The sequence below is a fragment of the Balaenoptera physalus genome (assembly GCF_965194825.1).
Source record: "Balaenoptera physalus genome assembly, chromosome: 11".
NCBI classification, from domain to species: Eukaryota; Metazoa; Chordata; class Mammalia; order Artiodactyla; family Balaenopteridae; genus Balaenoptera; species Balaenoptera physalus.
In genome coordinates, this window is record NC_138896.1 from 75,747,594 (window position 1) to 75,770,428 (window position 22,835).

Below are 22,835 nucleotides of genomic sequence, written 5' to 3' on the forward strand. Positions count from 1 at the left end.
GAAAAAAATACCATTATGTGATGGACTAGGTCAGAAGCTAGTCCTAGAACACAGATAGACAAAGAGTTAATTTACATGCGGGCCTCATGTTCTAATTTTTTATTGTAATTACTTCCCCATGGGTTTATTTCCCTGCCACTTTTCCCAAGAATGTTATAGTTCTTTTTTAATAGATGTACATATGTATGTGTGTCTTGCTTTTAAAATACCACAGTGTTTTTATTTGACCGTAGTCAGAACGCTTAACATGAGATTTTCCTTGACAAAATTTTAAGGATACAAGACAGTACCCTTAACCTTGGGCACCATGTTGGATGGCAGATCTCTGGAACTCACTCACCTTGTGTGACAGAAACTTTACCCATGTCCACCTCCCCCAGCCCCTGAGAGCTGCCCTTCTGCTTTCTCTCTGCAAGTTTCACTACTTTAGATACGTCATGTAACTAATATCATGCAGTGCTTTTTTTTTTTTTTAAACCTTAGCTGATTCATTAGTGAAAAAGAGAAAGGAGGCAGAGTGAGGAAAGAACAACCTGAGTCCAAGAGCTTTGACCCCGGGTACCAGGCTGAGCTGTTGGCTTGTCAGCAGCCGTGTCATTCTTGGCTACCCACGTGCTTTCAGCAGGCACAGCCCTGCTGCGACCTCGGAGGGGCTAAGGAGGAGGGACAGGGTTCCCGGTGGGCAGCCTTGGTAGTGTACTGGGAAAGACCTTTCATTGCCTGGCCAGAAGCACAGATACACAGAAGGGTTCCAGCAAAATTTATACATCCCCAAATGGAAACAGTTTGGAAAATGAATAATACTGTCTGAAGAGAGAGAACTGCAGCGAGGAGGGCTGCCTTTGAAACAGAGGTCCTCGCCTTAGTGTAACAGTAGTAAGGACTCCCCTGGGGTGGGTCCCACACAGACACAGCAGGGCCCGTGGCTCTTGACTGGCATATCGGAGGCCTGGCTTCCCGCTCAGCGACGCAGAGACTGGCCGTGTGGCCTGAGCAGCTGCCCCTGTTCTCAGTATCCACATCTGTGAAATGAACGGAGTTGGGCTGGGTGGGCTCCACGGGTTATCTTCCAGGGCCGCTCTCTTCAGTTCCCCCAAACCACAGAGCCCAGTTGTCACGCAGATAAGCAGCCAGGACGGCCTCTTCCAGTGGCAGAGTCTCGGCTGCTGTGTTTGTGGCTGACGATTCCCTGTGGGCAGCCTTAGTCAGGCCCACTGCTGCCCACCTGCCCGCCCTCCAGCCCCCATGGCTCTGAGGAGAAGCAGGGACCCCAGAAGGGGTTAGCAGGACTCCCCTGGTTGGAAAGTAGACAGTATTCTCAGGAATGCTGATAAAGTGGCCTGGACCACCATTCAGAGGCCAGGCCAGTCCGTTCTTTGAATGGGCCCAGCACGGAAAACACCCGCCTTGAGAGAGAGAGCGGTGTTAGATTCAGAGCAGCGGGCAGGAGGAAGATGATAAGTGAAACTCTTCCTTGCAGATTTCTCCAGTCCGGCACATCGGTGGGGGAAGGGTGTTTGCTCCCTGATTGAATGGGCTGGAATTGGAGGGGACACGTGGCCCCATTTGGTGCCACTGATATCTTTGTTTACATTTTCCCTCCAATCCAAAGTTCAGCTGAATGACAGCATATTTCATTCTACCAAAAAGGCAGTTAAAAATCTAAAATGTGTGTGAGACTAATTTATCTGGTGCCACAAGTTACTTACCAGCATAGTGCTTTCATAAGTGAGCCTCTGTCTGCCCAGAACACGAGGCTGGGGCGGGGGGGGGGCGGGTGTGGAGAGGTGTCAGCAGGAGTGGTTACAGGAGGTAAGTATCCCCAAAGCTCTTGGTTGGACCAAGGTGGGGCCCTTTGAGCATCTCTGCACTTTCCTCCAGGGTGGCAGGCATATCCCGGGAGAACGGGTCTCTGACCGCTTGTGGGCGTGTAGCTGTCGGGGTTTGTCCGGATGCCTTTTTCTCATCTCCACGTGTTGTGCCTTGCAGATACTGGGTTACTTTGACTATGCTTTCACAGCCATCTTTACTGTTGAAATCCTGTTAAAGGTAATGGCTTTTTCATTGTTCCTCGCATACTCTAAAGCAGCGGTAGCAATAACGGTGGCAATTCTTTGTTTACCTTCCAGATGCTAGGTTATGCAGATTATGTCTTCACTGGTACTTTTGCATTTGAGATCGTTTTGAAGGTAACAGGTGCCACAGGAGTGTGTTTCAGGGGCCTGCTCCTGTGTGTGACACACGGCCAAGACGCGTGACGTGCTTTTGGCTATTTTCAGTTTTTGTCCTCTGTGATCAAGCTCCGCTTTTTTTTTTTTTTTTTAACCAAAGGATTTTTTTTCCTGTAACCATTCAACTTGTTTTTGCTGTTTCTTTTTAACCTTTGAATGCATGTAGGAGCTACTTTGGCTTCCTAATAGTGATTGGAAATTATATTTTGCTCCTTTTTTAATGTCCTCTGAAATGTGTCAACTGATAACAGATACAACACTATGTGTGAACTTTCTTCCACCCTTCTTGACATCAAAGTCAGAGGAAAAGCATTTCTCCTGCGAAGGGAATGTCTCTCTTCTCATTTCTTTGACTGCATTATGTTTTCAGTGCCCTAAAAGAGTAACACACTATTTTCTTGCAACGGGATTTGCAAGATAATGTGGGTCTCTTTGTGTTAAGATATATCTGTTTTAATGGATGGGCTTACATTTACACAAACGAACAGAGCACCCTCTGGACAGGGGGCCCGGAATGTGCTGCCCATGCATGAGTTGCCAGTTGCCATTGCTGCATGTGGTTTGTGTACTGGTTGTGAAGGCCACCCTGGGGAGAGCTCGTTCCTATGTACTCAGAGGTCTGGAGACCCACAGCAGAGAGCCCAGAACCCCAGACTTGCTGAGGGGCATGCGTCCTCGCAGTACTGGGACCACGTGGCCTGGGACAACTGTCAGGGCAGTCATCTCCTAGCGGAGAGACAAGCTGGGGAATGAGGTCTTGGAACCACAGTTTCTTTAAACCATGTTGGGGTTTTTGTGTGTGCATCTCAGGACAAACAAAGGAAAAAAAAATGTATTTTAATGTACCGTGGAACTTGGGCTCTTCACAAAATCTTCTGTCAAATGAAACCTCAGTTAACATTCCAGGCAATAGGGTACTTAGTTATTTTCTCTCTCTCTCTTTTTTTTTTTTTTTTTGGTTAATGAAAACCAAAAAACCAACCAACCAACCTCTGTTTAAACCCTTGTTAAAAATCTTCTAGGCATTTGAGTTCATTTTCCTGCCTTTAGGCCAGTAAATTTGGTTGACGGTTGTCCTAAGTGAGATGCTGCCTGGGTCAGAGAGCAGATTCTACCTCTGTCTCCGCGGTGATGGGCATTGGTGCAGAAGGCACAGGGCGTGGGGTGCAAGGACGCTCACCTGGCCTCTGCTTCATCCTGAGCTGCTTTTTTTTTTTTGGCAATTTGCCTTCTCCTCAAACTGAACAGGAAAATGTTATCTTTAGCCTGTTAGCCTGGTTAATTGAGGTTTTACTTTCCACATTTTTAAGTTGTTCAATGCATTTAGTTCCTCTTGGGCTTCAGGGCAAAGAGACACAGGTTTATTTAAAAGAAAAAAAACCCCACAATTATTGCTTTTCAATTTCTATATATTTGCCTCAGTGACTTAAATCTTCCAAATCAATCCTCATTTTGAAAGTATCTCATAGAGTGGAAAATGAGCTAAAACAAGAAAGATTCAGAAAATGCAGAATCTCTGAGAAGCAGCTGACATCGAAAGGGTGGTTCCTGGTGGCCTGGGGAGGATTTGGAAGGCTGTTTGGATACTGGGTTAAACCATCTGAAGTGGCCTTTTTTTGGTAGGTTAAAGAGGGTTAATTATTGGCAGTTCCATATGGACCAGTATAATTAGCTCCCAGCTCTGCCTCTGCTCTCCTGTACTTATCTGAAACTTCTCCCATCTGTTTTTTTAAAGAAGTAGTAACTCCATGTATTTTGCAGTTTTTATTCTGGAGCACTTCCTCACTAAGCTCCGTATTCAAGAAGCTCAGTGGGGAACCTGCGGTGTGGGCTCCGGGCACTCGGGGCCGTGACTTAGCAGGTGGCGTGACTTAGCAGGTGACGTGACTTAGCAGGTGACGGCTTCTGAGCCACACCTGGCACATGCTAGAGTAGCGGGACTTGGAGGAGCCTCTAAAATGGGTGCATCACTAAGGGCTGTTAGGAGCAATACGGGGCCTGGGAAAACCATGCAAGTTTCTATATCAACGGAGCATGTGAGCCCGGGGCTCGGGCACTTCTAGCCCCACTTGGGAAGTCTGGGTTGGAGCAATGTGGGCTCTGCTGGGGTCTCAGAAGGGCTGGAATGGCGTTTTGTGGGGAAGCCAGGTTGTCTGGGCAGCGATTACATCCTGACAAACCTGGTCAAGTGGACTCTCTGCTGAGACAGAGCCTTTGGACATGCCAACGATATATTCATAATTGAAATTTGTTTTCACTGTAATAATGTCCAGTGAAATAATTGCTCTCTTCTTTTAAAATGTATAGGAAATCAGCTGCCCCTTTTCCATTTTTGAACAAAGCATTCAGTTGCTCTGCCCTGTTGGTTTACATTTCTGGCTTCCTAATGCACACTTGTTCATAGAGTCATACTTTGCTCAAGCTTTTGTAAAGAGCCCAGGTTTCTTTTCCTCTGCAGAGAGAAAAAAAACAAAACAAAACACTAAATCACTCATGATTCTGCTTATAGATGACGACTTTTGGAGCTTTCCTCCACAAAGGGGCTTTCTGCAGGAACTACTTCAACTTACTGGATATGCTGGTCGTTGGGGTGTCTCTGGTGTCATTTGGGATCCAGTAAGTATTCTGGGGCGTGTGTGAACGTGTGTGTACAGGACTGTTGGGCAGGAAGGTCTATGTGAGGAATCTTAACATAATTCATAAAGCCTAGGCGTCATTTTAATTGTGGCATTCGGTTATCTGGGAAAGCTTAATTTGTGCCCATGCCAGAAAGCATTGGGACAACTCATGCTTTCTTGTGTTTCTGTTTTTCTTTTTATGCCCTCTGCTGGGTTGTGCTCGTTATTCTCTGTGATATTTTTTTCAAAAGAGGGTGAAAGAAGTCTAGACTAGGAGGGAGGGCAGCTGGACTCTAGTCTGGGCTCTCCAGGGGCTGGTCCAGGGCCCGGGGCCGGCGGGGGCTCCTCTCCCAGGATCTCGGTTCCCCCTCTATACAGGAGGGGTTGGACGAGGTGACCTCTCAGGCCTTTCCAGCTTGGATATTGAAGGCTTCCCTTCCTCTCCAGGATAAATCAGCTGCTAGGACCCTTTTCTTTTGGCATCTAAAATTTTTAGCTAGAAGGGGCCAAAGCTGCAAGTCAGAGCCCCAGGACCTTTCCATGGCATTGAGAGATTTCTGGTGGGGAACAGCCCCAGCTGTACACTGCCTGCCTGCCGTACCTGGGGGTTTGGGGCAGAGGCTCCAATGGGAGCATCCAGGGGTGGCCTTGCTTTCCTGCTGACTCTGAAGCACCTCTGCTCAGGTGCTGACCATCAGTGCCCCCCGTATGGGAGCACGTGTGTGCACATGGCCTCTGAACTAAAGGGAAATGAGAGGAGGACCCCTGCCTGAAACTGTCCTGTGTTAAAACCCTCTTCCTCACCCCCCATCAGTACCCAGTGAGAGGGAGCCTTGTAGTCACAACTCGGAAGGGCATTCTCATGAGTATCTTTGCAACGCCGGTAAGCTCGCAGCTGTGCCTGCGCTCTCCAGCTGCCGCCTCCCCCCCCCCCCCCATATGCTAACCCCATACCCACTTGGGACTCACCTGATATCACCTCTACGGGGCCTTCCCAGACTCCCCAAGGTGTGTTCCCCGGGCCGCCTTCCCTCTGTTGTCACACCTACACGCTGGCTTGAGGTTGCCCATCTCTCCCGCCCGACAGCGGACTCCTTGAAGGCCAGAGAAGCCCAGCACCAGGAAACTGCAGCAGGCCTCCAAACTTAGAAAACCAACCAAACCAACGCAACTCAGCCAAGTACTGCCTAGCGTTTACATCAGGTGGAAAGAATAAAGCAAACTCCTAAGCTGTGTCTCTGCTGCATTAGTTGTGTGCCTGTCAGGGTCTCTGAGAGTGCGGGGGGCCTGGCTTAGGAGGTGCCATGGAGCGTGGACCGGAAGGAGGAGACGCATCCTCGTGTGTGGGCCGTGGGGAGAGATTAGCCCTGCTGCACGTGGACCCACCATAGTTGTACTAAAGTGAAATCATCTCGCAGTATTTTACCCGCTGTAATGCACTCTGCTGGCTTGCTTTCCTCTGCTCTCTCCCTTAGATCCAGTGCCATCTCTGTTGTGAAGATCCTGAGAGTCTTACGGGTCCTGAGACCGCTCAGGGCAATCAACAGAGCAAAAGGACTTAAGGTTTGGATTCCTCTCCAGGCTGGGCTGGCTTCGGTTGGGGTTAGCTGTCATCACTGATTTTTCTGGGCCAGGACTGAGTTGAGGCCTGATGGATTTTCCAGTGAGCTTTGCCTTTGAAAAGAACATTTCTAACCAATGAAGCTGCCTCTGCTAAGTGCTGGTGGTGTTTTTCAAGTTATTATTTTACTCACAGACTTAGAGAACGATCTTATGGTTAGCGGGGGGGTGGGGGAGGAAGGGTAGTGGGAGGGATAGATTGGGAGTTTGGGATTGACATGTACACACTGCTATATTTTAAATAAAATGCCTTTCCATGAAAAAAAGTTACTATTTTTTAAATTTTTTGTTAATTTAAGATGTTTTTCTTTATTTGATTACTGTTCACACTTCATTACTTTTTTCATTATTAATAGTATTCCTTTGGGTTTCTTTTAGTCTTTAAATCTATTCTTGTGCAGTGTGTACAAAAGGCCAGAGGGTTTACATTTTCCTAAGTCGTCTTATGGGGTACAGGGCCCTGTGGGCCTGTACGCCAGGCAGTGCTGTACCCCATGGCATTTCTTCTGACTGAGCTCACTGCTTTGGAGGAAGCCAAGGAGGGGCCTGCTTACAGGGCGTTCCTCCCAGGTGGCCATAATGCACTGGGGGTAACTCCATAGATAACTACCTGAAAAGCAAAGCATAAGGGACTGTCAGGTAGGCAAATAATATAAAAATGCATACAATCATAGAAAATCTTGGCTGGTATTAGTTCACCCCGTGGCTAAAATAACACAGGGAAGTAACGCTCCCCTGTCGCCTCCCCACCCCCTCTCCCTAGCACGTGGTCCAGTGCGTCTTTGTGGCCATCCGGACAATTGGCAACATCATGATCGTCACCACCCTCCTCCAGTTCATGTTTGCCTGCATCGGGGTGCAGCTCTTCAAGGTACAGGGAAGGGCCTTCAAGCATGGAGCCCAGCCCATCTTCTTCAGGCGGAGCCCACATTTGACTGTCTGTCTGTTTTGTATCCAGGGAAAGTTTTATCGATGCACAGATGAAGCCAAAAGTAACCCCGAAGAATGCAGGTGAGTGTCCTGAACGTGGGAGTGGGGAATTTGGAAGAACAGATAAAAAGCTTCAAGAATCCGCTCGTGCTAGCGTTTCAGAAGTTTTTTGTTGTGGAGGACAAGAGGCCTGAGAGCTCAGCTCATGGCTGGAGAGATGGAAGGGTTTTGTTTTGAGGTGAAACTCACATAACGTAAAATCAACCATTTCAAACTGCACAGTTCAGTGACATTTCATACAATCACATTGTGGAGGGAACACCACCTCTGTCTAGTTCCAAAGCTTTTCATCACCCTTAAGGCATGGACAGATGACTTCTGATGTTTGGTATAGAATCAGTAAACTGGGGGAGAGAGTGGGCACTAAAACCTAAAATAACAATTATGAAATGCTCCCCAAAAGCTCCCCCTACAGCCACGTATCCAATTTTTTCCTCAAACCAGAACTTGAATCTTAACTTACTGGAGTTCAGGATCTGGCCACCCTCTTCTGACAGGTCCCAGGATGCTTCTTTCTCCTTGCTCCCATCACCCACATCTTGGCCATATGTTCGCTCACAATAATGGGCAGAGGAGAGAGCAGGTGGCATATACTCATTCCTCTTATCCCAATGCATCCAGAAGACTATGAAGGTAGACACGGAGACCATTGCCTGAAGTTCTGAGAACTTAGAAGCAGAGATGTCCCTGTGTCCCTGTCCTTTTGAGATGTCACCAGGCAAGGCTGGCCTGCTTGCACTGTGTTCATTGAGGGTTTCTTTTCAGCAGAAGGTGCAGTCAGAGAGCACCAAAGGCCATGTGACTGTGGCAGTGCACCTCAGGGGCCCCGGTCACCCCGTTCATGCTCTGGGGTGGGGGGCGCCCACGGAGGTGACAGCACAGCAGCCGTGCGAAGACGCTTTCCCTTCCCTCGCTAAGTCGGCCTCCTCATCTGTGAAATAGAGACATTCTAGGAGAAATACTGTGTGCCAGCGATTATAGAATTGTTTTGGAAAGAAAACTGGGAATACTGTTAGTATAAGAGAAGGAATTTGATTAAAACTAAAATGTAGATTAGAGGATGCCTGGGCTTGTTTCCCAGAGTTTGTGGAATTCTGCATGGCCAAAACTTTCGGTTCTTCATTGCACACTTTGAGGCCATAACATAAGGGATGGTTCTTGTTCGGTAGTTTTCATTTGTGATCAGGCTGGGTGTCTGCCTGGTCACTCTGGAGAATACTCATTTAGTCATTGCTGCACAGTTATTTGAACCGTAGAGTAGGCTAAATGCAGGGCAAGATATGGAGAAATTCAGGCTGTGCCATGCTCAGAACAGTGGCCTGGCCGGGGGAGGGATCGGGCAGTGTGACCGATTCCACATCCTGCCAGGGTGACCGCCCACTTCCTTTCCCCTCTAGGGGGCTCTTCATCCTCTACAAGGATGGGGATGTCGATAACCCTGTGGTCCGTGAGAGGATCTGGCAAAACAGCGATTTCAACTTTGACAACGTCCTCTCAGCTATGATGGCTCTGTTCACGGTCTCCACGTTCGAGGGCTGGCCCGCGTGAGTACCAAGATCGTGTGTCTCCCAGGGGCACTCCTGCTGCTTTGCGGGCACTCTGGGCTGAGCCGGCTCTCCTGGAGAGCGAGTCCTGCTGCTTTTCTCCAGTTTTGTAGGCCTTTTCTATGACTTTTTAACTTTGGGCCACTTATCACTCACTTCCTGGCCCACAGGGCTCCTCTGTCTGATTAGGCAAAGGATTAACCCCTGTGGGCAGCCAGGACTCTCGGATTTGGGAAGCTGGGGTGGTGGAAGGGGGGTATCTCTCAGCGGGCTCCTGGGGGGCATCGCTAGATGTGGATGGGGAGTCCCCAGAGGTATTTTTCAGGCCAGCTCCTGTGTCACCTCATCAGTAAAGTTGCCACTACACTGTTCCTAAAGAGGCCCTTGATAGTGTCCCAGACCGTTCATTCATTTGTTCATTCACTCCTAGTCATGTACTAACACGTGCCATTGTGCCACGTCTTTCACTGCCGCGCTCACTGGCTCATTCATAAAGTGTGCTCTTGATACCAGCTCCATGCAACATGCTGTGCTAAGCCCTGTGGAAGAAGCAGAGCTGTCTAGATGTGGTTCCCCTTTCACAGCCCACGTTTAGTCAGTGTCCTCAGCCAAGCCAAGCAGGAGGGTCCTGGTGTGGCAGAGACATGCAGCATAGGGTCCTGAGGAATGGCTAGGAATTTGATGGGTGAGGTAAGAAAAGTGGAAAGAAGGAAGAAGGTAGGATACAAAAGGAGAGCTCTTGTACCTTTGTTGTTCTCTGCTCTCTGATGGCCCCCCAGCTCCTGCCTCCAGAACATATATATGTTGATAGCATTCTGAATGTCAAGTTCTCATGCCCAGAGGAGGGTGGTCAGGCTGGCCGGACTCTCTGGATGTGTGGGGTGTCTGCGAAGTAGAAGGACGGTTGGGTGGGGCTTGTTCATTGGTGGATTGGTCCTGCGAGAAGAGGAGCATGGAGTGAGAGCCTGCACTCTACAGAGGCACGAGCTGTGGTCTCAGGTTTTACACACTGCGCTTCAGGGAATCTGGGTGGCAGCTGCCACCAGGGATGGCAGGGAAATGAACAGACTTGGGGCTCGGGGCTCAGGGGAGGTGGACTCAACTCCTGCTCTGCCCCCGCGACTGTGACCTTGGCACTTAGATCCCTCTCTGAGCTTCCGTAAGACAGGGACGACAGTAGGTCCACCTTTCCAGATGGACGTGAAAGCACCTAACACGGTGCATGCCTCGGGGGGGGTGCCTGGAAGGGCCGAATCTGCATCAGAACGAGCGCACGTTGAATTGGAGGCTGTTGCAGTAGTTGCCCCTCTTCCTGCTCAGAGTTCTGCCCGGCACATACTTAATTTTAGTGCCTGTTTCAGTTTGGGGAACCTCTCGTAGTGCTTTGGAAATGCCCTGGCCGCTCGCTCGTTGTCTTGCGTTTACAGCTTTTATTGCCACCCGTGTCTTCCATGTGATGTCCTTCCTCTCTTCTGTCTGTGACTAGAAAGGAGCCTTATTGGATATTTGTAAAATCTTTTCCAGTCTTCAAAGCAATCAGTCAACAAATATATCCCAGGTGTTCCCTCCGCCAGGTGCCGGGCTGATGGGCCTAATGCTCAAGAGGCTTCCTGAGGGACCTCCACGTGTCCCGGGGCCTTGGGGTGGGCTCCCAGTGAGGGGTCCGGCCGTCAGTGCCCGCAGAGGCGGTCAGAAGCCAGCGGGACTGGGCTGCTGGCCGAGGGCGCTGGCACTCACTGGATCCTCTGCTCTCCAGGTTGCTGTACAAAGCCATTGACTCAAACGGAGAGAACGTCGGCCCCATCTACAACTACCGCGTGGAGATCTCCATCTTCTTCATCATCTACATCATCATCGTAGCGTTCTTCATGATGAACATCTTTGTGGGCTTCGTCATCGTCACATTTCAGGAGCAGGGGGAGAAAGAGTATAAGAACTGTGAGCTGGACAAAAATCAGGTTAAAGTCACACACTGTTTGGGCTTCTGTCCCTTGAGCCAAAGAGGACTGATTTCTCTTTTGACGGCTTCCCGCACGTACAGAGAAGGGTGCCCACCTGCTCTCTGTCCCTGGGGCTTGGGCCCTGCTCAGAGCACACTCTCAGCCATTGTGGGTCATTAGTGTGGAGAGTTAGTTTCCCAGATGCAGATTAGGCTGTAATTTTGAAATTTACCCCCAGACATGTGAGTGAGAAGTCAGGATACCTAGACCACCTTCTGTGGTCATGACCCACTAGTGACAGCTCAGAGTCATGTAGGATGGTGTGGCCTGGGGCCAGAAAGCACCCAGTGACAACTCGCACAGTCTCTCCCAAGGGATAGCCTTTTATCTCCTCAACCTCGGGACTATTGACGTTTGAGGCTGGGTAATTCTTTGTTATGCTTGCTGTGCGTGGTTGAGAAGCCTCCCTGGCCTCTACCCACTAGATTCCAGTAGCACCTTCTGCCCCCCACCCTCATTCCCGCTCCATTTTTGGTGACAACCAAAAACATCTCCAGACATTGTCAAATGTGCCCTGGTTGAGAACCACTGACTTAGGAGGAAGTACCCTATCACGCCACTGGGAAAGTCGCTAACTTTAAACTTGGGACTAAGATTGCACTGGCATCGCTCTCTTGATCTAGCACCTTGTTTTAACCAGTCTGTTAGGTGCAGGGGCCTTTGGCTCTGATCGTGTGCTGATGCGAGGGAGCCGGGAGGCCTGTCTGGTCCTGTTCTACCTGCACCTGCTCTGTGACTGTGGGTGCCTCCACCTCCTGTCTGGGCTGTCTCCCTTCTCTCTAAATTGAGAGCATTAAGGAGTTACTTTTAAAGGTCTTTTTCAGCCCTAAAAGATAGTCTGTGAGATCGAGATTCTGTTCTGGGAGTTTCCCCCAGGCCCTCTGTCAGTAGCCATCTCTGTTTGATGATTACATAGAGAGCAAGAATCATCTGCCAGCCTGGGCTTCCTGGCGGGAAGTCGCCGTGCATGGTGAGGCCGTCTGTCTCAGGCTGCAGCATCTCCACTGGGGGAAACACGAGGACAGCTTGGTTTATAGGAAGACGTCGCTGTGAGTTGTCAGGGCGTCCCTGCAGATTTTATCAGTGACAGTCTGAGGGAGGCCTGACCCAGCTCTTCGCCCCTCCCGACCCCCGCCAAGGAAGAAGAGTGTCAGGGCAAGACCTAGGCAGAACCAGAGCTGAAACTAGGTCACCACGAGGTCCAGGATAGGCTCCAGTTGGGGGTCCCAAGAGTCAGCATGTGAGGTCACAGCAGGGCCAGGTCCTGGACAGAGAGAGCCTGTGGTCGGTCTGGGCCTAGGAGCAAGTAGGGTATGATGCTGAAATGGCATTTGGGGCTGGAGGCTCCCTCCGGGCTTGCTGCGAAGGGTGGACCGGTCTCGGCCCCAGCATCAGTGGGCGGGGCAGTGCTCTGGCCATCATCACGGACCACGTCCTGTGGGTTCTAAGATGAACACCACAAGCTCCTGAGCCTCAAAAGCTCTCAGACAGACACACAGCTCACTCACCACTAGACACTTAGGGTTAACACGCTCGTTCTGGCTTCTGGTAGGCGTCTTGTGTGGGTCCATCCTGGAGCAGCCATGGGACCTCCAATCTCAGGGAGTCAGCCCAGCGCCTCTGGTTCTTGAGGATTTCCTTGCCTCTTGTTACTTGGCTTCCTTCCCTGGGCAGGAGAACTACAGATGCACTCCACCGGCATCAAGGAAGGGCAGGGATAAGACGTGGGTCAAGGCTTTGCATCTCTGCTTAATGCACCGCAGGGCCTCAGTCTTTTAATAAGCGAAATGGAAGCAAACTGGGTGCTCTGCTTTTACCCTCAAAGGCTGCTGTGAGGACCAGATGAGGTGATGGAGCTGGGGGCCCTTTGTCAGTGATGCTGAGTGGTACCTGTGCGGGTTGCGCTGGCGGTTTCCCCTCGTTCTCGCTCCCTCCCAGTAGGTGTGCACCAGCTTTTCAGGGCAGACGAGAACTGTGTCCTTCTTCCATAGACGTGCTCAGGATCCCCGTTGCTCTTTTCTGCCGTTGCAGCGTCAGTGTGTTGAATACGCCTTGAAAGCACGTCCCTTGCGGAGATACATCCCCAAAAACCCCTACCAGTACAAGTTCTGGTACGTGGTGAACTCCTCGCCTTTCGAATACATGATGTTTGTCCTCATCATGCTCAACACACTCTGCTTGGCCATGCAGGTAAACATGGAGACAGCCGCGTGGATCACGTCTGGGCCTTCGGTGCAGCCCCATGCCCCAGAGTCTGAGGGTGGAATGCCGCCCCCTCACAGGAGGAAGGGTTTGATTATCTGATGAGTGTGGGCTGTAGTTTGGCCAGACTCCCATTCTGGCTAACAGTTGCCATGGCAGGAGTTTACAGTCACTCTTCTGCGTAAGAGACTGTACAGCGTGAGCATAAGTGACATTTCTGTGGAGCCCTAGCATGGCTTGCAGGCCTGTAAACCTTTACTGTGGGCTTCTGTGGCCAGGGAGTGGTTGTGGACTAAAAGCTCTGTCTGTGTGGAAATGAGCAGGCAGGGTCTTCAATCCTGACTTGACTCCTTAGCAGCTGGGTGACCCGGGGAAAGTTATTTAAATCCCCCGAGGCTGGCTTTGTCAATTGGTAAAGTGGGAAACAAAGTTTATGCTGGGTAATTTGTGTCAGGCACTTTGCTCTGGGCCTGTCACAGAGTGTTATTCCTGTCCTCAAGTCACTCTCAGCGTGGCAGTGGGGAGTCTTCTGGTCCGTGGAGTACTGAGTTTGACCTGCCTGACAGCGACTCTTTGCTCACTCTGGGAGCAAGGAATGCAGCTCACTTCAATTGGCCACGTTGGATTACAGGGCGGTATTGATAGTGAGCGTTTCCAGCACTTGCGTTGTCTAGTGGATATTGCACTAGGACAAGAGTGGCCAAGGTCTAGATTCAGTTTCCCACTGGCTCTAAGAACTTGAGCAAATCAAACCAACTCCCAGTGCTGTCTGGAAGATGAGTGTAAAGACAGCCAAGGGTACGTTTTCTGGCCCTTTCTTCAAATATAAGAATTCCTTATGAATGAGGACCCTCTGCTGATGTAGGGAAAAGCATGGAGGCAAGATAACAGTGCCTTTGATTGAATATAGGCCTAAATGGCATATAATGTATCCTAACCGAATCCTACCTTCATCCATAGACCTGTGGGTGTGTTCTGCATTGTGCCTGGGTCAAGGCCCTGAGTAGAAACCCTGCTGGGAGAAAGGGTGGATTCCCTTTATTCCGAGCAGAGGAAGTGGATGTCTTTCCCCTTCATCGTTCGGTCACCCTCATCTTGTCAGGGCCCCCTGCGCTTTGTGGGGGGCCAACCATGTGCCCTCGCAGCGTCAGTGGAATCACTGGGAGGGGGTGCTGGACTGGGAGGTTGCCTGCCTGTCCACGTGGCAGGCGGACGGACGCCCGCAGGGGTGGCGGGCTGGGGAGCCTCCTTTTGCGAGTCTGGAGTGGACCCCTGAGAACTGTGCCTCTGCTTCCATCCACAGCACTACGAGCAGTCCAAGATGTTTAATGACGCCATGGACATCCTGAACATGGTCTTCACCGGCGTGTTCACTGTCGAGATGGTTTTGAAAGTCATTGCGTTTAAACCTAAGGTGAGTTGCTGAACCCACTTGTCAAAGGCTGTAGCTGAATCGCTCCAAAGAATCACCCACTTCCTGTTAGTCTTGTGTTATTGGATTATGCTGAATTGTTCTGGCCGTTAACTAGGTTATCACCTGAGAACGTTAAAATCTGATTAGGGCATCTGTGTACATATGGGAAAATAAATCTGCGAAAACGAAACCTCACAAAAACAATTCTGAGAAAAAGAAGAAGAGAGAATTAGGAATTTGCAGAATGGAGATTGTTTTGAAACCTGATTTTCTGTTTCTAGAAGAGTGTGTGTCAGACTGTCTCAGGGAAACTCGCCTCATTACTTGAGCATTGGAGACATTGTTCTCATGTAACCCATCAGAAATAATTCGGCCCTGATTTTACTTTTACATTTCCAGCATAAAGACTGGTTTTCTTTGTTCTTGGTCTACAGCATCTTTTTCCCCTTTTATGGAAAATTCTACCAGCTGCAGACCTCTCACAGCCATACCATCTTTCGTTTGTTTAATTTAGAAAAATTTCACTTGACTTTAAGACAAAACAAGACATGAGCATTTTAAACTGTGTTGGACTGCTCGCGTATTATGTCTCCTTTAGGACAGAGTGACTCCAGTCCACAGTTGTCAACGTCTGTAGCATAAGAGACAGATAGTATAGTGTCGAAGAGCACGCACCATTCTGGGACTAGACTGGATTCAAATCCCCAAGCAAGTTGTCGATACTTCAATGCTCTGTGCCTCCATTTCCTCACCCATGAAATGAGGGCGCTAGTAGTCCTACTTCATAGGGCAGTTTGGAGGAGCAAGAATCACTCTGTGTGCCACGCTTACAAGAGTGCTCGACATGTAGCCCCATGCTGTAGACGTGTCAGGACTGTTACTATGACGACCACCATCCCCATCATCAAGTGGTGATGTTCCCTCATCCTAAAACCCTAGACGGAGGAGCAGATCCTGGCCGAGCTGTGAGACATTTGACCCTCAGTTTCTTTTCTAGCAAAGCCTCCACCCATCAGAGTTAGAGAATGAGTTCAGTGACCCCAGTGTCTGTTCATCAGGGTGTAAGGTATCTGACAACACTAATTTAAGTAAGACTCAGTTTATGAAATGACGGTTTCACATACTCCATCCGTAAGTGGAATTCTAATTCAGAACTGTTCCTTTCTTTAATTTGAATTAATTCCTATGCAATCTTTATCAGATCTTTGTGGACCAAAAAGAAAGGACGCTTGTAAGTGATTGATCGGGGTGATTGCAGTGGGGTCAAACTTGGCATTTTTGCATGGCCAGATGCTAGTTACTGTGACTTGTCCATATCTCCACACACGCACATTCTTCCCCGCCCCACCAAACTCTTCTGAATTTCCTTTGAGGTTTTTGGTTTGCTTCCCTTTCCCCTTTCCGTCTTTGATCAACATTTGTCTGGACTGATGGAAGGGTTGCAGAGTAAGGACTCCAAAAGCACGTGATCAAGGCAACATGGCACATATCTATGCAACATTTCCTAGATGCCCTCGCCGTGTCTTGCCCTGCCTGGTGATTAAGCTCTGAGAAGGCACATTTGCCCATGGCATGTGTGTGAGTCCGTGTGTGTCTGCGTGTGCACTGTCAGCGGCTGTGTCCAGTGAACCACTGATACCAAACCTGGGAGGAGAGTTCAGTGGCGTGTGAACAGGCTGGTGAGGCTGAGGGGAAATGAGTAGCTAATTTATAATCAGTACTGATCGATCAGAGTTTTTAAATGAGTGATTTCCGCTAGAAATTGTGCCGCTTCGTAGTTTTCCTCCGCAAGGTGTTTTCACAGCAGAAGACAACCTCAGATCACAAGTGAGAGAAATTTTAAAACAGCAATAGCAGCACCTCTATGCTTGAGGGGCACTGTCGCTGCATTTGCGAAGCAGGTGGCTTTGGTGTTGTGACGGTGTGTCTGGAGGAGCCGGAGAGAGTCATTTCACCAAGAAGCAAAGCTCTTCTTAAAACGCTTCCTGACTCTCCTGTCTCCTCTTTGGTGTTAGCAAAGCAGGGCCAGGCAGATAGTCTTCCACAAAGAAGTCAGCGAGGCCCTCCGACCCATCAGAGGGGCAGTGGGGCTGAGGAGCCGTGGTGCAAAGGTGGCAGAGGGAAGCATCTCTGTGAGGAGATGGCCAGAGGGACAGAGGGCTGGGAACCTGGCCCATCAGCTTCATCTCAGAAAGTCTTTGTCTCTCCTGGGGAGCTTTGTCGCGGGGTCCTTTGGGGCTGTGTTCTCCACAGTGAGGGGCACATATTCTGGGAGAACTTGTCAGCATCTGTCAGGAGAGATAGGGTTGCAGCTGTTTTGTAATAGAAATACAGAGGGTGAAGTTAGAATCCTTCCTGGGAGGTGAGAAGGCATCATAGGAGGAAAGGTTCAAACAAGTGGGGGAAGCTGACTCCTTTTATACTCAAGGGCCTGACTGGTAAAGGGGGCTTCTTGAGTGAGAGCACATTTAGAGGGATGTGGTCCGAGCAGGGAGCTTCCCTGGTGGGGAGGTGGGATCACTCCAGGGGAAAAGTTGTTTTGAGTGTGGGTTAGGCAAGCATGGAAGGTGGTGAGACGCCAAAGAGCCAAGGAATGAGGACCGAGCAAGCAGGCTGCTCAGTGGGATATGTCGGCTCCCCAGGGAAGACCCACCCATCGGGCATCGACCTCGTGCACTTGGAGCGACTGAGCCGCCCTAGGGTTTTGAAAGGTGGGCCATGATGTAGATAAGAACCAAGTCCTGTTCCCCTGGCCTTCCCCTCCAGTACTCCCAAGGGGCAGCCGCTGGACTTCTCAAGTGAATTCTCTTGCTGCAAGGAGGGAGATTGAAGAAGAAGGGCTTTGTCCACAGTACAGACTCCCGAAGGTCTAAAGAGCACTTCTGATTTATCCGAGGTTCCTTCTTTGTGCTTCCAGAGGCCGCCCATCTGGTGTTTTGTCCAGCACCTGTTCAAGTACGTTACCTGCCTCCATGTGGGCTTTTCCTCAGGGAGCCACACTTTGTTCCCAAGTCTTAGACCTCGAAGCATTTTGATCTTGGTTCTACACTTGACGCTTGAACAACATGCGGGTTAATCTGAGTATTACTTGGAGCCGCCGCTCCCTATCCGAGGTTCCTCTGCACCCATTGATTCATCCAACCACGAACCACGTAGGGCTGTGGTATTCACTCTTGAAAAACATCCATGTGTATGTGGACACTCACAGTTCAAAGCCACGTTGTTCAAGCGTCAACTGTACCTTGAAAATGTCTAATTTACCTGCCCAGCCACTTGAGCTTGGAAAACATTGAGAGTTACTGGGTTTGGGGAAAGAAGAAAGTGCTTTAGTGCTGTTCTCGTGCTTTTGTGCAGAGTGGGTGTGTCGTGGACACTGGGTCCCCTGGTCCCATATTCCTCCCAGGACAGCACTCCCTCCCCCAGGGTCCCTGGCAGGAATAAGACTGCTTAATCAGCCCCAGCAATTTTCCTGGAGCACATTCTGCACCTCCTGGGAAGAAACCCTGACACTATCTTTTCAGTTCTTCAGCGATCACATATATATATATGTCACATAAATGTATCTCAGTGATTTATTTTAATGCCAAATAATGCTTGAGAGGAAATATTAACTCTCCTTAACTAGAACTTGATGTCAGACTCCTTCATGGGCTCAGCCTATCCCTTCAAGGCCAGGGCTTCCCGAGCTCCCTCCTGGTCCCCTTCTCCCCTGGTAAGATGCATCCACGCCCAGGGCCTCAGTGTCCAGCTCATCTCACCCCAGCCTCCGCTGCCCTCCTCCCTCTTGCATTCCTTGACTGCCGAACCATCTCCTGCCTCTGGCCTCAGCCCCCTCCCTTCATCTTCCACACACTCCCTTTGTAAACCGAAAGCTGACCATGCCACCTGTTGTATGAAAAAAAAAAAGGTAATTTCATAGTCGAATATTCTGCACCAAACACTAGCGCACTTACATTTCTGCCTCATTTCCGGCCACGCGCTCCCAGCCATTCCTCCTCTGCACCCCATCCCCACTGTTACCATGTGGGACCTTTCTGTGGCACGTGCTTCTGTGTCTGGAAGCCCTTTTTCCACCTTGTTATCTTTTAAGGCCTGTCTGGAATGTGGGCTCCTCCGTCACAGTGTCCCCCCAGCCCAGCCAGGGTCAGCTCTCCCCTTCACATGTGCTTCTGATAGATGCTCACTGTGCGTTGTCAACATCAATACCCGCCACGTCTCCCTCTCCATTAGCTGATGAGCAGTTGCTCAGGGCTGGGTTGTGTTTGTCTCACGCGACGCCTGCTACATGCTGGTTACTCCGTGGGAAGTGGTGGAAGGAAGAAAGGAATGGATGGACGAGCCTCTTGCCATCAGGCACTACCGGCTTTTCTATCACAGGAGATGTGGGCAGAGCAGAGTGGCCAAATGTGAATGTATTTTTCTTTAAGCCTCCACTTGACCTTTGGAAAGGCTTATGCTGGTTAGAAAGCTGTCAATTACAGTTTCTACTCAAAGTTGGCACTGTGGGTCATCCCTTGGGTCGAATGCTTCCCAGACAGTCCCTGGCAGAAATTGGTAAGTGATCCGGCTGCCTCAGTAAACCCCAAAAGGCCGGGCAGCAAAAAGATCCTGGACTTGGGCTGCTTCTCTTGTTTCCATTGCATAGACCTTGCCACGCACCATGTGCCAAGCCCATGCTCTATCCTGGCTGGGGGTCCAGCTCTCCTTCCAGGAGCCTATAGTCTAGCTGGAGATGATGTTAATGGACAATCAAGATAGAGTTCTTAGAAACAAGGGAGCTTCCTGGCCCTAAGCCCACGTTAGTCTGGGTTATGATTTTAAATTCCTGGAGTCAGAAGTGTTTCCGAGTAATAAATGTTATTACGTGTGGCTGACTTGCTTGATCCTTTCAAACGGGTGAGGCTGGACAAAAAATAATAAGGGCCAACTGTGGCCAGACTGGTAGGGACTGCTGATTCCACCTGAGGGGCCCTGGCCTCCGCATTCAGTTGTAGGAGACCCTCTTGTGACTGGCCAAGAGGAGAGAGCATGCAGGTGGGCGCCGTGCTAGAAGCCCTGACCTTCTGGTCACCCAGACACTGCGGCGGCTTTGATGGGAAAGGGGTGGGGCTGAGTCATACTCACTTTGACAGTGATTTTATTACCTAGGAGGCTACTAAACAGGGAAACAGGATGTGGGAAGAAGGGGGGGGCGGGGCTGGCATTTTCTGCCTCCCCGGGACCCCTAGCAAGCCATCTGGCCAGAGCCTGTGATTCCAGCCACCTGCAGCAACTCAAGCCTCCTGTCGCCTAGATGAGGGTGTCAGTCCAGGAACCCTTTAGAATTTGGGCACAACTCTGTGAGTGCAGTGGACCCTCCAGAGAGGGTGTTGATGAGATTACCAAAGAGTTCCAGGACCCCAAACATCAAGCCCCTGTTGTGTTGATTTAAAGTGACTTTATACATCACAGTGGGCCAGGATGGGCCAGTTGGAGAATAGTTTGCAGGCTGATAGGAATGATCCAAAGGTGAATACTGATCATTCTGGAGAGACAGAGACACAGAGACATACAGAGAGAGAGGAGCTATTCAGGAATAAAGTCTCAAGTAGGTAAGAGGGGCATTCAGTGCCCTGAATGGCGGTGGGCTTGGCCTCCGGTAAAGGATGTACTGTAGCAAGAGGGGGGCAGGGCCCGTGGTGTGGGACAGGACCGGAGGGACAGTGGGTCTTCACTGCTCTCTGTGCCCTAGAGCCCCAGTTGTTACTGATGACCACGCGTTTCTAAGGCATCAGTTCCTCCCTAGAGGAGAGGGAAAGGCTCACCATGCTCTCTGCAGTTCAGTTCTGGGTTGCTGTTAAATCCATGAAGAAAAGGACAGGCTCTGCACCTCAGAGTGTGCTCTGTGGCCAGGCCGCCAGTCAGCCCACTGTGTGTTACCATTCACAGTGATGCAAATAATTTAAGAGCAAACCCTGTGTTCTTACAACCCGGGTACAGCGGCGGCACTCAGCGCACCATGTGATCCAGCTGACTTTCTGGTTTGGCGTTGTCCTCGGGGAGGGAAGCAGGATGTGCCTTTATGTCCCGGCGCAGGCTCTGGGTCTCCTCTCTGACCAGCACAGCCGGCTTCCTGAGGGGCACCAGTCCTGTCCTCACTGTGGCCCGCCTCTCCTGTTTTGCCAGCCAAGAGTCCCGCATCTTGAGAAGAGAAGCTGTAAGGAACAAGACGTTGTCTTTGTTAAGCAGACGCTCCCATTAGACGTTTATCACAGGCCATCAGAGCTGGTGCAGGCGGGCTTTTGTTTACTTGTTAGAGGGCTGACAGGAGGGTCTGGGAGGGTGGCAGTCAGTCCGTGAGGGTAAGTAACTATGAGAGAGGTGCTGGGATTGTGGGAGAGGAGGAGAGAGGAGATGGCAGGGGAGGGGGCGGGGCGGGGGCGGGGTCAGGAGTCATGGCAGTTGGTTGGGAAAATCTTACATTATTTAAGATGAAATTAAAAAAAAATCTCAAACCCTAAGTCAGCGTTACAGGTCCCCCATAAATGCACCTGAGGTGATTAACAGTGATTAGAACAAACATCCCTCCTCCGGTTGTTAGAACAGCCAGCGTGCCCACATTCTCCATAGCGTCATAAAAGGCTGGGGCTGTGCAGTGGCTTCCTCTGGGCCTGCACTTGATCACCAATTCATGGGACCTGACACTTCAAAGTACCTTCTGTTCCGGTGTTCTTGATCCAGCACTAAGTGTACCCCGTTGTAAGCACACTGGGCCCCTTTTTATATGCTTCAGACCTGAATTTTTATTTCCACAACACGTCCTGACTTGTTGAAAAGATGCAGTTGATTTGCAGACAGTCGTTGACCTTGCAACCAGAAGCCTCCATGCACTGCTCTCCCCACCACCCCCTCCGACTGAGGGCTTCCTGGGGGGTATCAGGAGACAACAGGCAGTAATTTAGCACCTACTGTGCTGAGCCCAGAAGAGGATGCAAAATGTGTGCCATGTATGTACAGATTTGTAAGTCACAGTCGTAGGGATGTTGTACCTTCCACAAGATCCAAGGACCTGAAATAACAAGAATAGGGCAGAGCTGCATGACCAGGAGGGTGCAAGTTGGTGGAAGGAGGAGGCCTGCCGCGTGCCAAGCGCTATCCAGGCTCGCGGCTCTGGGCTGGGTGGCGGGATTAGTGGAGGAGGGGGCAGAGCAGGCAGCACAGTCCTCATCCTCAGAGGGTTTTCCATGGGGTGGACCTGCGGGCAGAGGCCCCAGATTCAGTGATCAAGACCTGAGAGACATTCGGAGTCCCCAGGATGGGAGGTATATGTCAGGAGGATCTGAAAACGTGCCATCAGGGCGTTGGCATTTGAGCTGAGTGTGAAGGAGGAAGTGGTCGTGGGCAGGTAGAGTTGGGGTGGGGAGGCCGGGATCGCAGAGGCCTCAGGAGGTGGGCAAGAACCCTGGTGTTGGTTTGAGGGATGGAAAGGAGTCCGCTCAGCCTGGAGGATGCAGAGGGAGGGGAGGGAAGCCAGAGCTGGAGAGGAAGAAGGAGCCTGTCAGGAGATAGGGGCTGCTCTGGGGGACAGTGGGAGCGCTGAGCGCCCCTTCCCCTGTGAGACTTTCTGTGCACTGATCCCGCAGCCCCACAAGCCACACCTCTGCCTTAGACGGCGTGCATCGCTGGCCTGTCTCCCTGTAAGCCTTCATGTCCCTTTAGACCGAGAGCTCTGTGAGGACATCCTGCCGTGGGGCACACCCTTTGCAGTACTTGGACTGTCGAGGTGGGGCAGGGATACTGGTTTATTTCAAGGGCACAGCAGTGAGAATATGTGAAATGCCGGTCATAGTGGTCTTGATGTGGAAGAAGAGAAGGAGGTGATTGGGGACCCCATGCGAGGAGTAGGAGGGCCTTCTCCTCCCTCAGCTAGTAAGGGGTTGAGGTTGTGACCTTGTGTGCCAGGGCAGGGTCGCCAAGTGCCTCGCTCTGTCCTGCAGGTATGTGTGTGGGTGTGTGTGTGTGGTGTGTGTGTGTGTGTGTGTGTGTGTGTGTGTTGGCCCATGCACCCGTGGCCTCTCTCACACAAGCAGGTGCCCCTGCCCCATGTCCCTCTGCACCGGTGGATGGTATGGTCACTTCCCTTTGGCCCTCCCACACCCCCTGGTTGCCGTGGTTGCTGCGGGGCCCGGGTGTGTCCCCACGTGGTCAGCGTGGCTTCTCCTTCCTACATGCTCATA

At 50.7% G+C, this 22,835-nt stretch overlaps 1 protein-coding gene across 9 annotated transcripts in view; it reads left to right on the forward strand.

The window, feature by feature from the left end:
- Positions 1-22,835, forward strand: part of CACNA1D (calcium voltage-gated channel subunit alpha1 D) — a 319,798-nt gene that overhangs the window by 248,298 nt on the left and 48,665 nt on the right. For all 9 annotated transcript variants that reach the window (XM_082414398.1, XM_082414397.1, XM_082414400.1 and 6 more), the window contains 9 exons: positions 1,990-2,049; positions 4,741-4,847; positions 6,325-6,412; positions 7,233-7,340; positions 7,428-7,480; positions 8,857-9,003; positions 10,760-10,961; positions 13,035-13,193; positions 14,509-14,619. In XM_082414398.1, the coding sequence (XP_082270524.1) occupies positions 1,990-2,049; positions 4,741-4,847; positions 6,325-6,412; positions 7,233-7,340; positions 7,428-7,480; positions 8,857-9,003; positions 10,760-10,961; positions 13,035-13,193; positions 14,509-14,619 (1,035 nt within the window). The remainder of the gene's footprint in view (positions 1-1,989; positions 2,050-4,740; positions 4,848-6,324; positions 6,413-7,232; positions 7,341-7,427; positions 7,481-8,856; positions 9,004-10,759; positions 10,962-13,034; positions 13,194-14,508; positions 14,620-22,835) is intronic.